Raw genomic sequence first — 14401 nt, 5'->3', positions numbered from 1 at the left:
ACATATGCTATTGCTATATCACCCCCTTCACTTTTAGACACATGAAACCATCTTACCACGTGCTTGTCGCTGCACCAACAAGGTCAGGACCATGGGCAAGTTCTTGACAACGTGGCAGGTCTCCTGGTAGGACAAGGAGTTGACTGGAGCACCATTGATAGAGACAATCTCATCTCCAACACTCAGTTGTACACTCCCGTATTCCTAGCACAATTGCAACCAGAAGTTATCTTGAATAGCTCTCAGAAAACAGTCATTAGAACAAAAGACATGGATGGTAGTTAGACAAAGTTAGAATGCACTTAAGACTGTCAAATCAATCGGCCGAGACAATATTTGTAAAAAGTGTTTGACTCATAGGAAGTGCTATTTCAATGTGCATTCCTTTCCCCTTCCCTCTCCAGTCAGTCAGTAAGCATTTATGAAGCCCCTCCTTGATCCAAGGCACGCTGCTATGAGCTGAAGATACAGAAAGAGGCAAAAGACAGTCCCTGCCTTCAAGGAGCTCAATCTAAAAGGGGAGAAGGGAACAAATAATATATAAATAGGGTACATATCAAATAGGAAGTAATTAAGGGAGGGAAGGGGATGAGGAAGGCTTCCTGGAGAAAATGGAATTTTAGTCACGCATAAGGAATAGAATTACAGATGAATTCAGAAACATGTCTATGAAATAATGAAATGCCAAAAACAGAAGCAGGAGAATAGCATACACCCTGATAATGTAGGGGATATGGAGCAAAAGTGGATAAAAATAGAAAGAGAATCTTTGTAGGGATTTAGAGTAACTAAAGCTTGGCTATCACTCTTCGTTCAAATTCATCCATGTGAATATTGAACAAGTTTAATTGTTACTTGGTGTGGACGGTCTTTGCAGTCTGTCCTTCCCCATTCTTTCATCACCCAGAGATCAGTTATTTCTAATAAATATTTAACTTTTAAGAAAAGAAGAAGGAACACAAGGGGACATAAAAGTCCATTCTTACTCAAATACTTAAAAGCAATGAGGAACAGGAATCGTCTGGATCAATGAAATCTGCGTGAGTCCTTGAGTTTCCTGTTGACAGATCTCTAGTGTTAACAATTTTCACTTTACTTACTTGTGCCAATTACTGCTATCTCTTCACAGTACCACCCAGATTCTCGAATAAAAACTTTTGGTTAAAAAAAAAAAACTAGGGAGGAGGAAGAATTTGACAATTGTAAACTTTATTCTTCCCAATTTCTGGTTGACATGCTGTGTGATGGCATGGCCAGAAGAGGGCAGCAGATGACCTAAATACAGACAATCCGTAAAGGAATTGATCATGAATTATTTTAGAATTAACCTTCCGTATTATAAAATGTTAGCTCTGAGGAAGCTCTTTCTTTTTTCAAATCAAGAGGCCCAGATTTCCTAGGCTTAGAAGACTGATTTTGAACTAGAAGGGACTGTGGAGAACAGTGAGAAAAACAGTATTTTTTCAATATGGGGAAACTGAGGCAAAAAGAAGCTGTGACTTGGCCAGGATCCCAAAGGTAATAAGTGTTAAAGGCAGGATTTGTACCCATGTTTTCCTGACTCTCAGGCCAGTGTTCTACTCAGAACATTTTTCCTCTGCCCTTATGGATTCTTTAAACTTATTGTGATTACTGCTGAAAAAAATAACACAGCAAAATATTGGAATATCATTCCAGGGAAGGATTTTACACGTGGTAAAGCTTAATTAATTTTCCTTTTGTGGATATGTCAAAGTCTTAAATAAAAACATTAATAATAACCCATTTCCAAGGGCAGAAAAGTGTTCATTTTATTAATCTAAGATTTTTAGTACTAGGTTTAAAAAAAATTAAGTTCTCATATTCACTATCTCCTATCATAAAAACTTGACTAATGAACTTTGAAAAAAAAGTAAATTTAATATGTATTGAAAAAGAGTATCTTCACCAAATATGCATTTTCATATATTTGTAAGCATTTGCACTAATGGCTATGGGTTAAAGGTGATATCCTGATCTAGTCCAAACTTCTTGACATAAATAAATGTTGCTGAAAAGACAAACTTTAAGAAGACTGACTTTTTAAACATGTAAGATAGCTGGAGATAAGGATGTTGAGAGAAGTGTTTCTGTTGTGTCTTTTTAAAAGGACTTCAAAGTTTTAGAAAAAATTTTGCTTTGTAACATATATATGTAATATATATATACATACACACATATGTATGTATATACACATACACACTCATGTATATGTATACATGTTTAAATATAGAAGGGGTGCATGTGTGTGCAAGTACAGAAGCCATATGGTATGGTAACTCATATATATATTTAAACATAAATATATATATATGTATATATATGTACACATTTGTACATTCCAGCCACGGTCCTCCCCATAAATAACATATCCTTAAAAATGCTGTCTTACAAATAAGCAAAGCTTTCTTTGCCCAAGAGGAGAAACAATTCATGTTAGATCGTAAATATTAGGAATTTCCTTCAACTTCTCCCTTTCATTCATCTCCTGACTGAGGCCTGTGGCTGGGCTGAGGGAGAGGCACTTGGGACTCTTGGTCCCGGGGCTAACTAACCCTTAAGTTCCCATTTCCCAAATCAAACTAGGACACTTAGGCCACCAAAGTGACTTGAGTCTTTGGGGTCAGAGGGCACTGTTTCCTTGGATAGTTCTGGGCTGGATAGCATGCTTCTCATCTTGTGAAGGTCTTTTTCACCACCTGAGCTTCCCTATGGCTATTCATAAAGTAACAGAAAGACTTCAAAGTGTGTTTGTCCCATTCTCCCACCCTACAGCCCCCTGCCCCCTTGGGCATACAGTCAATAGCAGGGGGCAGAGATAAATCTCAGTGTGTCCTTCTATCCAAACTTATTGATATTATTAATCAATAAGCATTAATTAGGCACCTACTATGTGCCAGACATTATGTTAGGCTCTGGGGATATGAGGACAAAGGCTGAGACAGTCCCCACACAGAAGCCTCTATTCTAACATAAAAGGAAACTGTGGATGAAGATAGAGCCAAGAGTACACTTAAAATGTCTGTTTTCCTAATAATTTACATTTTGTATTCAAGTGAAAAGGGCTAAAATGAACACTTAAGGCAGCCTTGAAGGGGAGGAGAGAAGACACAGAGGGGCAGCTTGGGAAGAGGGTGTGGTGGAGCTGCTGCTTTGCCCTGAGCATGGGGCCAACCAGTGAGAACTTAGAACAGGGGACTTGGCTAATACGTTTAAGCTAGCTTAGTACCAGAAGGGAGATCCATGACTTTCTTCTAGTTCCTAAGATTCTGCAGGGGCCTCTTAGCACTGGGGGGAATTTCTCTGATTGAGGTGATTTTCTCTCTCATTCCCAACTTTTTACCCCACAGTCAAAGCCCAAAACAAAACAAGACAAGACCAAAAGAGTTATTACCCTCTCAGCAGCTCCACTGGGCCTAAAACCTCTTATCACCACTTTTAAGGGAGTGGCCTGGATTTCCAAGTCCAGACCAAAGGATTCATCTTCCAAACGAACTAGATGGACAGTTTCCAAGAGTCCAGCCTTGTCCTCTGTCACGGCCCTCTTGCATTGTGGGGTTATCCTGGCCACTGGCTTGTGGCCAGGACCAGGATCTTCATTCTTCTGTTTGGGGGAACCTGGGCACTCAATGCTCATCAGGCTTTTGACTCTGGTGATGGCTTTGTGCTCCAGTTTTGGTGACTTCTTGGATTCAACCTGGTCCTTCAGGGCCATGCTGCTAGGGCTGCCCTCCAAGCCACTGGGACAGTCAAAAAGCTTTCCTGGCAGCAAAGGTGAGTCTGTGATCTGCTCAGAAGTCTTGTCCTCCATCTTCCCTCCTGAGCTGCCCAAAGGCAGAGTCTCCAAGGGGGCTGCCGTGGCAGGATTCCCAAGGTGCTCTACTTCCTGGCTGCTACTATCGGCTGCCACAGATGAATTTTGGGTGATCACCCTGGAGACTCCCTCAGCCTGTGATGCAGCAGATCCTAGGAGGGACCTGGAAAATGGAACATTGTCTCCATCTCTAACGAACTCCTCTTCATCGCTGGCATCTTCAGCATCAAAGCAGCCTATTCTCCTCTGTCGGAGGAGTGGGCTTCGGGCAGACTGTGGGCTTCCAGGAAGGCTGGCTTGCCTGGTGGCTTCCAAATGCTTATTATGGAAAGGTCCTGAGGCCTTCTTGCTTCCAGATGATATGAGGCTGTTAGCCCTAGCTTTGCCTGATTCTTTGGGAGCTGGGAGAGAATGAAATCAAATGAAACATTAGTATTCCTTCTAGATTTGGTTTATGCCATCATTATCAACATTGAACAGTGACTTTAGTACTTCTGCAAGCTCAGAATACCTGGTTTATATGGTATATTCAGAGGTAACTCTAATATGCAGTCCCTAAAATTAGCCCTTCCACTGGCCTCTTGATGAAAGTCCTCTAAAAGTAATAATTATAGGAGATAACATGGAAAGTGGAAAGAACTACCAACTTGCAATAACAGACCCTGTATTTAATCTTAGTTATGTTCCTGCTTGTGTGACTTGAAGCAATGCACTTAACCTTATTCCAGGCTTCAGTTCCCTCATTTGCCAAAGGAGAGGTTGGATTCAGTGGCCTCTAAGTTTCCTTCTAGCTCTAAATCCAGGATTCCAGGAAATAAAATATAGTTGATACAGTATCATCTTATTCAACCTGACCACAACGTTGTGAGCTGGGTCCCAGAGGTATCATTTTCCCAATTTTATAGATGAAAAAACCAAGGGGGCAGCAATCTAGGTGACTTGTCAGTAGACAGGGAGCTAAGGGTCATAGGCAGGGTTTGAGTCTGGGGCTTCTTTTCTCTAGGCCCAGCATGCTAAGTGGTATAGCCTGGTTTCTTCACCTAAGGACACCATATCTCGAAGGAGACGGGAATGAGCCTATGCACTTTTCCTTGTCTTCCTCTCGAAGCACTCTCATTCTTCACCCATCTCTTGGATGTTCTGGATAATTTCAACATCTGTCTCTTCTGGAGGGTGAGAGTGCCTATACTACATCCTCTGTAATGGTTGGTACATTGTGGGCATAAAGTAGAATGAGCACAGGGGGGAATTTCTTCTAATGGGGCAAACTCTTCCTGCATTCACCTGCCTTGGCTTGATATCACAGAATTTCAAGTGTCCTTGAATGTGAAGAATAATGAAAAGATTGTCATAGATGAGATTACCAGCCTTCTCCATTTATTGTAGCTTTGTTTTGTTTTTGCGTTTTGAAGGGGGGAGGGCAGGGCAATCGAGGTTAAGTGACTTGCCCAAGGTCACACAGCTAGTAAGTATTGAGTGCCTGAGGTCATATTTGAACTCAGGGCCTCCTGACTCCAGGGCTGGTGCTCTATTCACTAAGCCACCTAGCCACCCCACCATTTATTGTACAAATAGGTTGCTGGCCATTATTGTTGGTAGCTGCAGCAGCAGTAGTAGTAATAACAACCAAAAGGAATGTTATTAAGAAATTACTAACAATAATGAAATGATTGTTATATATACAGTTAGAAACTTTATCCATTTATTACACAAATAGGTGGCTGGCCATTAGTGGTAGTAATAATAATAACCAAAGGAAATATTATGAAGAAACGTATTAACAATGATGAAAAGGTTGTAGATATGATTACCAATCTTCTCCATTTATTGTACAAATAGGTGGCAGACCATTAGTAATAGTAACAATAACAATAGTTCACGTTCATATAGCACATTAAAGTTTGCAATACATATATGTGTGCGTGTGTGTGCGTGTGTGTGTGTGCATGTGTGTCTATATATATATACACTTATTTGACCCTATGATGTAGGCACTCCTCTTATTCCCATTTGACAGATAATGAAATCAAGGTTGAGAGAGTTTAAGTGACTTTCTAATAGTACCTGAGACTCAATTCCCTGTGTGGCTATAGCAGAAAGGTAATGCCATCTTTTTCAGAGGAGCTTTTCCCATTCTAACGCCATCAGAATCTAAGGTAGTGAAGGATGAATAACCACCTCCCCATCAGTTTGCTCCCAGAATAGGTCCTCCCGCCCTAGAACTATGTGAGAGTAGTAGACTGTGAAGACAAAGGCTCCTGGGTATTCAGGGGCCTCAGGCTTACTTAGGCTGCCAGGAGCAAGAGCGCCATCATCCAAAGAGTTGCTCCCCCTCCTCTGGTACATATGCTCCTCATCTCCAGAGCTGGCAACCAGAGAGTCTGAATAGGACAAAGGGCTCAGGACATCTTGTGAAAAGTACTGGGAGAGTTCTGATTCAGAACTGAGGGAGCCCTGCCGAGGAAAGAAAACGTCAGAAGGCTGGAGATGGTGGGGGAGGGAGAACAAGGCTTATTTATACAACCACAGAACACACACAGATCCTTTGGCACATTGAGAGCTCCAAAGTAATTATTTTTGCTTTTTCCTGGAATCACATTATTCTAATCGAAATTCTCTCAGTCATTTGAGATAGCTGGGGCACTAAACAACCACATCATTATACTTTAGGATTATTTTTTAAAATTAATAAATAAAGCACAGCAACAACTGCCAGCCAAGGGTTTTTTTCTTCTGGGCCAGAAGAGGCTAAAAAGTTATTCTCTCTTTGATTCATTAAAAACAGTTTTCATTATAGAAAGCCTTTACTGTCTGGATTTCACCATCCAAACCCCTCATTCTTCAGGGCACATCAACATTGTTCAGAATCATTGCCGGGGGGAGGGAGAATTACAAAGAAAAACTGAAGAGTAACTGGCCCAACCCACAAGTTGAGCAGAGAACAGGAGAATTCAAACAGGCATCCATCCATTTAGCCTTTAAGGATGAGATTGGGAGGAATTCTGTCGCCTACCCAATATGCACATGTCCCCCAAAGTTATCAAGCACTAGTCTGGTTCTTCTTTCTAAAAACCCAAGACATTGGGGACAGCCATAGGAGACAAAGACAAGGGCATTCCGAAGTGATAATAACCCAACTGCACCATGCAATTGCAAAGTACTAAATAGAGATTTCCTTGTGAACATGGGAGGTTTTATCTAGCTCACTTTTCCCCAAAGTTGCACTCTAATCTCCACTTTATCCTTCTTTCCAGGCTCTTAAGGACCATATATTCCCAAGTACCACAATTCTGCCACTTCAGCCCTACCATCTTCAGGCTATTTTCATGTCCTGTCTTCAGATTGCTTTCCTGGAGGAACCTCCATGGCTCTGCCAGTCAGGGAAGACTTAAGGGAGGGCATCAAGTAGAATAAAAAAAAGAAACCCTCTCCTGTTTCTGCTGGCAGGATGGGTCAGCCTATCAACATGGCCTGTTTTTTAAATTTCAGAATAATTTTACTAGTTTTTCCCTATTTATGCCCCCTTGTAATTTTTTCTATGATTTCCCTGGATAGATAATTAATATGAAAACCACTCCTTTTCATCTTGCTTGTCAAACTAATCCTACAAAAGTCCTACTCTAGTGCCTCACTGTGGGTGCTTGAAGGGTATGCTGACAGAACCCAGTCTCTGGCAGGTTCCACTATGCCAGAAAGGCTTCAGGTATAACAGTATAATGGAACACTGAATCAGTGCTCTGAGAACTGCTTAGCTAAATATGTAGAGACTCATCACCAAATAACCAGTAGGCTGGAACTTGGTAAATCCTTTAGTAATGACAACCCACAAGACAGAGGGGAAAAACCACAAGGCCCTCAGTCCTGGGAGTCATTTCTGCTTCTGTCATTACGGTGGGAGAGTGCTGGAGGAGAAGGCAGAGGAGGGCAAGAACAGAATAGCGTGTACTCTAAATATGAGATCCTTGTCCAACGTGCAACCAGGGGAACGGAATCCTGTGGATCTTGATCTTCTTCATTACAAATAGGATCAGAAGGGAGCCTCTCCTGATCCCCTTAATTCAAACGCCTTCCCTCTGCTGACTACGTCCAACTTGTCTTGTAGATAGCATACTTTTATGTAGTTGTATGTATGTTATCTCCTCTAGTAGAATGGAACCTTCTTAAGAGGAAGAACTGTCTTTTGCCTGTCTTTACATCCCAAGTGCTTAGAACAGTGCCTGGCACATAGTAGGCACTTAATAAAGGTTTATCAACTGACATAAAAAGATCAAAAGAGACGGAAGACCGGAAATGGAGGCGGGCCAGTTATACGAGAAGGCAAGAGATCAATGTACAGCTTGTATGCTGCAGGATTAACTCACATGATGCTGAGTGACCTAGAGGAAGTCCCTTAGTGCCTTTTGTGAATGACTGTGGAGGATTTGTGGGAGAGCATAGACAGGCATAAAATATGAAAAAGGGGTACATGAGGTATGATCTGCCCAAGTAAAAGGTATATTTACATCAATGAGACCAAAGGTCCATTGAAGAGTTGATATATTTAACCTTAGCATTAATATTCTGTTCCATCTAATAGCACCAAGTGGGAGGGCTCCTGGAGATCACAGATGCTCATATTTGGGATAACGTGAGAGATCAAGTCTAACCCACACGGAAAGCCAAAACTCACTCTACAGTATTCCTGGCAAGTGGTCATCCAGTCTTTATTTGGAAACCTTAAGAGATGGGGCACTTAACTACTATTCAGGGCAGCTCATTGCACTTTTAGACAGTTCTAACCATTCAGTTTTCTTTCATCAGAAGTAGAAATCTTCTATGCAATTCTCTCCTATCCTCCCCCTTTCCTCCACACTATCCCTACTTTTCTGAGGGCTGAGCAAAATAAAGCCAATCCCTTTCCCACATCACAGCCTTTCAAACATATAAAGAAATCTATTGTATGTTTTATAAGTCTTCTTTTCTCCAGGATAAACATTCCCAGTTCCTTTAATTGGTCTCTTAATAGCATGCTTATAAAGTCTCTCATCATCTTGGATACCAACCTTTGTATACGTTCCAGCATGTCAATGTCCTTCCTAAAGATAGGGTACCCAGAACGAGGTAAGACACCCTAGTTTAAATGTGACCAAGACAAATATGATAGGATTACAAGCCTCTCATTCTTGACGCTAGGCTTCTGATGGATGTCAGATAGGATGTCAGCATGTTTGGCCACCACATCCCCACTGACTCATGTTCAGATTTCAGTCCTTTCAAACTTGGAGGACCTTTGCACATGACATACCCTAGAATCCCCATCTCACCTAGCCTGTACCTGCCCTATGAAGATCTTCTGAATACAAGTACAGGACATTACATTTCCTCCTCTGTCTCCCCAGACTTCACCTAACTGTCACAGTCTGTCAAGATCTTTTTTGGATCCCTATTCAATCATCTAACATGTGCTTCTGTCTCAGCTTTATGTCATCCACAAATCATATAAGTGTGCCATCTCTCATCATCTCTCCAACCCCCTGGCAGAACAACTGCCAGATGTTGATTTCAGCTGAACCCCTTTACCCGACTTGCTGGCTCCAGGAAGCGTTTCATGGTCCAGCTGAGGGAAGCAGCACCTTCTCCCTGTCTTGTCTTCGCTGTAAGGGAGGGACTCTTCAGGGGGGTACCTGTGGGGACAGTAAGTCACCATGTAGTCAAAAACCACTAGTCAGACTGGCCCAGGGAGCTCATGACCTAAGCTACGGGTAGCAGGCATGTGGCTACAAGGAATAAGTTCCTCTTCCTATAGAACTCCACAAGCATAGACATGTCTCTATGCAATCTATGTGGAATGCCCACCCTGACCATCTTGGTCTACTAAATACTACTGCTGTTCTTTAGAACTCAGTTGAATCACAATCTTCTTTATGAAGCCTTCCCTGATTGCCCCGCTTTGCAATGGCCAAGCTCTCCCGACTGCTACAAAATTTGTCAGTCATATGATACATCCTGACTTTTATAGTGCTTTTATACCTTTGAATATATTTTTTCTTTTTTTCAGATCTTTATTTGTATCTTTTGTTTCTGTATCTCCTAGATTCCCTCTTACCCCTTGCCCTTCCCATATAAGAATATGAAAAGAGAGAAAAAAAAACAACAAAATTGATCAATATAGTAAAAAAAAAATCTGATGTTGTATGCAAAATTCCATATCCCCGGACCCTTCCCTTCAACTTCTGTAAAGGAGCAGTAGGTGGGGCCTTCCTGAATACATTTGTTTTTTTCTTTCTTTCTTGTTTTTTTTTCCTTCTTGGAAGGAGAAAATCAGGGCAGTTGGGGTAAGTGACTTACCCATGGTCACACAGCTAGTTAAGTGTCAAGTGTCTGAGGTCAAATTTGAACTCAGGTCCTCCTGACTCCAGGGCCGGTGCTCTATTCACAGCGCCACCTAGCTGCCCCTTGAATACATTTCTTTTGTCCCTTATTTGACTATAAACTCCTTGAAGGCAGGGTATTTCATGCATGTTTGTTCCCACCTTTCTCTAGCATCTAGTACTTGCTTTACAAGTCTTAGCTCAGTCAGTGTTGATTGGCTGAATGCATGAATCCCATATGAGCAGACCATGAAAGTGAGGAAGTTCTATGCATTGGAGAGATCTTCAGTTTGGGATGAACAGAGAGGGAAAGAACCCAGATTTCAAATTTAGGCTGCAAGGGATGTGTCATGAATAGCACCCAAATCCTAAGCGCAGCATGACAATCAAATACTTTGTTAAGTGATGAAGATTTAAGATATTTACTTATTTGTAAATTATAAATTGCATTTTATATCAAATATATAATTGCATCTTATATAAATCAGTTTTACATAATTTTATTGAATTTATTTCAATAAATTTATATTTGAAAACTAATTTGCAATTTATACATTTACTATTAATACTTTTACTAATTAAATTTATTATTACATTACATTAAATTGATTAAAATTTACATGAAGATTGTGATAGTGTGGTGCTTAGCCAGGTCTGAATAATGTATTGGGTTGATCTGTGCTATTTTCATGCTATTATTAGTGTCTTTATTTTTTCCTGGTTATAGATTACCAGGGTTTTTATGGTGCTAAAAGGTTCTAAGTCTCTTCTTTTCATTCTTTTTTAAAAATAATAGTTTGTTTTTCCCCAATTACATTTAAGATGGCCTCATCTTTTCTTCACAAACTTAACATTTTCAGGTGCCATTGCCTTAGACAGACCAATTAAAGGTTTAGTTTCAAAATGCTAGAAGGTGCCCCATAAGCCTGCAAAATATTTTTGTGATAAAACCCAAAGTCTGATTGCACATTCCTCTTTTATGCTGTATGCTCAGTCTACATCTGTTTGTAAAGTAGAGATCATGTGATAAGCTCTCATAACTCACTGGATTTAAAAGTGTCAACAAACGAGACATTTCCAGAGCTATATAGAAAACACTGTAGGCACTGAAGAACAATCACTCCCATATGTTAATATCTACCTGTCCTATTCCAAATGTATCGTATATAAAATGCCTACAAAGAATCATTTATGGAAAATGTTACTGAGAACAGACACTAAACTCTCTTCATCTGTTTACTTCTTAAACTGAGACATAGCAACCCTCACTTCAAAATGTAAAAATCCAAGAGAATAATAACTTCCCCAAAGTTAGTTTTCCTAGCTTGGGTGACGGCAAGGACTCTGCTCATGCAGCAGTGAGTTCTGGCTGTCCCCTGGGGGCAATGATCAGCAATGAGCTCCTGAACATCAGAGGGGAATGTGCATGGGCATACCGAAGACTTGGGAGGAACTGGCTTCTTTGCTCTCCTGGTGAGTAGAGCGAGCTATCGCTTCATCCATCTCCCGTTCAGAAACCTGAATTGGAGCAGAAAACAGAAATTAGGCATGTTTTTGCCCATCAACACAAGATGCCAAGATCAGAGAATGAGCAGTGGCTCTGCAGGGTACTGCAAACCCATGGTGGAGTCAAACCTCACAATCATTCTTTCTTTTAATAACTTAGTGGAACATGGGAAGTAAAGAGATAAAGACAGATTAACAGATGGCTTCATAAAATCCCTCCTTTAGGGTTCTAGTAACCCAGGGTCCACAATTACTCTACTGCTGACCTGCCCCTGAATGACTTGGTGTCTGACTCCAGCTCTTCAGACCTCCCTTCAGTGGCCCTCTCCTCATTTCCTCTTTCTTTTTTTATGAGCCATATATTCTTGAGAGTACATCCTTTCCCAACTCCACCCATGGTGCCCTGCCCTCCCAGCCCCCCTCCTCATGTCCAGCTCGTCGGTCACTTCTGACGTTTGTGAATCTTCTTTGTGATAATGCTTCTCAATGAGTCCCATCATACTGTACTTTCTTCTTCCAACTTGGTGAAATGAGCAGGCAATTCAAGTTTTTCATACAGTTCCTTCACTTGGGCAACCTTCTCTGGATCTTTCTGTCCATAATTCTCCTCCAGCATCTTTCTTTGCTCAGATGATGCCAGCTGAAGGCACTTCACCACCAGCCAGCTGCATTTGTTGTCCTGGATGTCGATACCAATCTTGCCAGTCACACTAGGATCACCACAAAGGTCAAGTGATCATCCTCAATTTGAAACAATACCGCATCTCCAGAAAGATGTTCTTAGCATTGGTGTGTTCTTTCTCCCCATCTATGCCTGCCTTGAACATAGCAACAGCAAATGTGAGGTAGGAGTAGAAAGCCAACGTGTATTTGACAGTGGTCTTCTCTCTCTGCTCAATGAATCTGGTAAGATCAACCTTGCCTTGAGGGGCTGTGATAAGATCCAGAGTTTGGCCAATCTCACTCTGTAGGAAGAGTTTGATGAGGTTCAGGTAACAGGGTTGCCCATGGCAGTAATGCTTCAAGGGGTGGTAGATACAAGCTTCCAACAACATGGCATCATCGATGGCATTCAATCAATGCAGGCTTCTCATACCAGCATGGTTGTCCCTGGCAGGTAAGAGAAGCATCCATGACGTCATCTGTTACTAGGAAGAAAGCCTCGAGCAGTTCCACTCACCAGCCCACCGCTAGTAGTGCGCGCTCTCTCTCTAGACAGTCAGCATTCTGCTTCTGGGGTTCCAACAGCTCCCGGAATACTATGAGCACTGATAAGCTTCGGCTGTATTTTCCCCCAAGGGGATTGCACTCTAGGACCTCCTTGAGCCTGGATATGGCTGCTCCCACCTCAGCATGCCCCATCCCATCTTCTGTCAGGATATTGACAATCTGGGAGAAATTCTGGACCAAGTCCTGTTTCTCTTTGCAAAAATGGATTTCTGATCTCCATTCATTGTGGTATCTGGACACAGTCATAGTTTTCCCTGGGGGGTGGGAGCCTTCTCCTCATTTTCTTACCTGCTCCTAACTGAAGACTCAGGGTTACTCTAGCCCTAGGCATTAGTTCCTATCCTAAGGGAATGGATTTAGGAAGACTGGCTAGACCAGCATCTTCCTTTGTTATTAGGTTGTCTCCCCAGTATTTTGACTCCAGGTACCTTGGTAACATTCCTTTTTGTCTTTTCTGAACTTCAAAGCCTGCTCTCCTGTTTGGCCCCTCCATAGTATTCGACTCTTCTGCTCCTGGCATGTTCCCATGCTAATCTTGCCTTGCTATCCACCCCGCCACCCCACATAGCCTCACTGAATGCTGACTGTGACATGTCCATGTGCCTTGGAAAGCCCATAACATTTGACATTGATTTCCCACTTGGAACATGGAATAGACTCTCTGAATGCTCTTGTCTACTATTTGTGGGTCATCACTCATCCGGGAACTTTTTATTGTCATGTTAGGACTGAAAACCTGTGTTAATTTACATTTATGTGTGGAAAGGGGGGGAGAGGGAGGGAGGGAGAGAGAGAAGGAGGGGGGAGAAAAAGAGAGGGGTGGGAGAGAGACGGAGGGATGGAGAAAGAAGAGAGAGAACAAAAGGAGACAGAGAAGGAGAGGGAGAGAGGGGGAAGGGAGAGAGGGAGTGAGTGAGAGAGGAAGAGGGAGAGAGTGAGGGAGAAAGGGAGAGAGAGAGAACAAGAAAGGGAGAATGAGAAAAAGCAAGGCGAGTGAGAGAGACATTTGGAAGGCATCTCTTCCCTCATTTTACTGAGAGGAAACTGAGGCACAGAAAGATTGAGGGACTTGCCTAAATCACAGAAATAGTTGAGTGGAAGAGTCGGCTTCCAGCTTAGGCAGGAAGGGCTTGGCTCTGGAGCTTGAGGACTGACACCCCTAATACTTGGGTGACCCCAGGCTCAGAGTCACTCCTTAAGCTTTGGTTTCTTCATCAGTAGAATGGGGAGTTTGGACTAGAAGGCCGCAGGCATCTGGGCTAGTTCTGGGCTGTGACACCTGCCTCCAATGACTCCACATCCAGAATTCTTTTTTTTTTTTTCCTTTTGGAGGGCAATTGGGGTTAAGTAACTTGCCCAAGGTTACACGGCTAGTTGTTTTGTTTTTTTTAAGCAATCAGTGTTAAGTAACTTGCTCAAGGTTACACGGCCAGTTATTTCTGGGTGTGGTGCTAAGTATATGAGCCCAGATTTGATCCCCAGG

General features: G+C 42.1%; 1 protein-coding gene, 1 long non-coding RNA gene and 1 pseudogene across 5 annotated transcripts in view; all 3 read right to left on the bottom strand.

Moving 5' to 3' along the window:
- Positions 1–14401, bottom strand: part of LOC138171490 (PDZ domain-containing protein 2-like) — a 539177-nt gene that overhangs the window by 37147 nt on the left and 487629 nt on the right. For all 4 annotated transcript variants that reach the window (XM_069101003.1, XM_069101012.1, XM_069101022.1 and 1 more), the window contains 5 exons: positions 11619–11700; positions 9392–9495; positions 6118–6286; positions 3413–4233; positions 57–204 (listed from right to left, as the gene is read on the bottom strand). In XM_069101003.1, coding sequence (XP_068957104.1) covers positions 57–204; positions 3413–4233; positions 6118–6286; positions 9392–9495; positions 11619–11700 — 1324 coding nt within the window. The remainder of the gene's footprint in view (positions 1–56; positions 205–3412; positions 4234–6117; positions 6287–9391; positions 9496–11618; positions 11701–14401) is intronic.
- LOC138171518 (uncharacterized) overlaps positions 1–14401 on the bottom strand; it is a 579386-nt gene that overhangs the window by 90937 nt on the left and 474048 nt on the right. The window lies entirely within an intron of this gene.
- Positions 11859–13142, bottom strand: LOC138172416 (farnesyl pyrophosphate synthase pseudogene; annotated as a pseudogene).

The sequence above is a fragment of the Petaurus breviceps genome, unplaced genomic scaffold, assembly GCF_028583685.1.
Source record: "Petaurus breviceps papuanus isolate PSGF00001 unplaced genomic scaffold, PetGlider_PUasm1.0 128, whole genome shotgun sequence".
NCBI classification, from domain to species: domain Eukaryota; kingdom Metazoa; phylum Chordata; class Mammalia; order Diprotodontia; family Petauridae; genus Petaurus; species Petaurus breviceps.
This window is presented reverse-complemented; position numbering and strand designations above follow the sequence as displayed.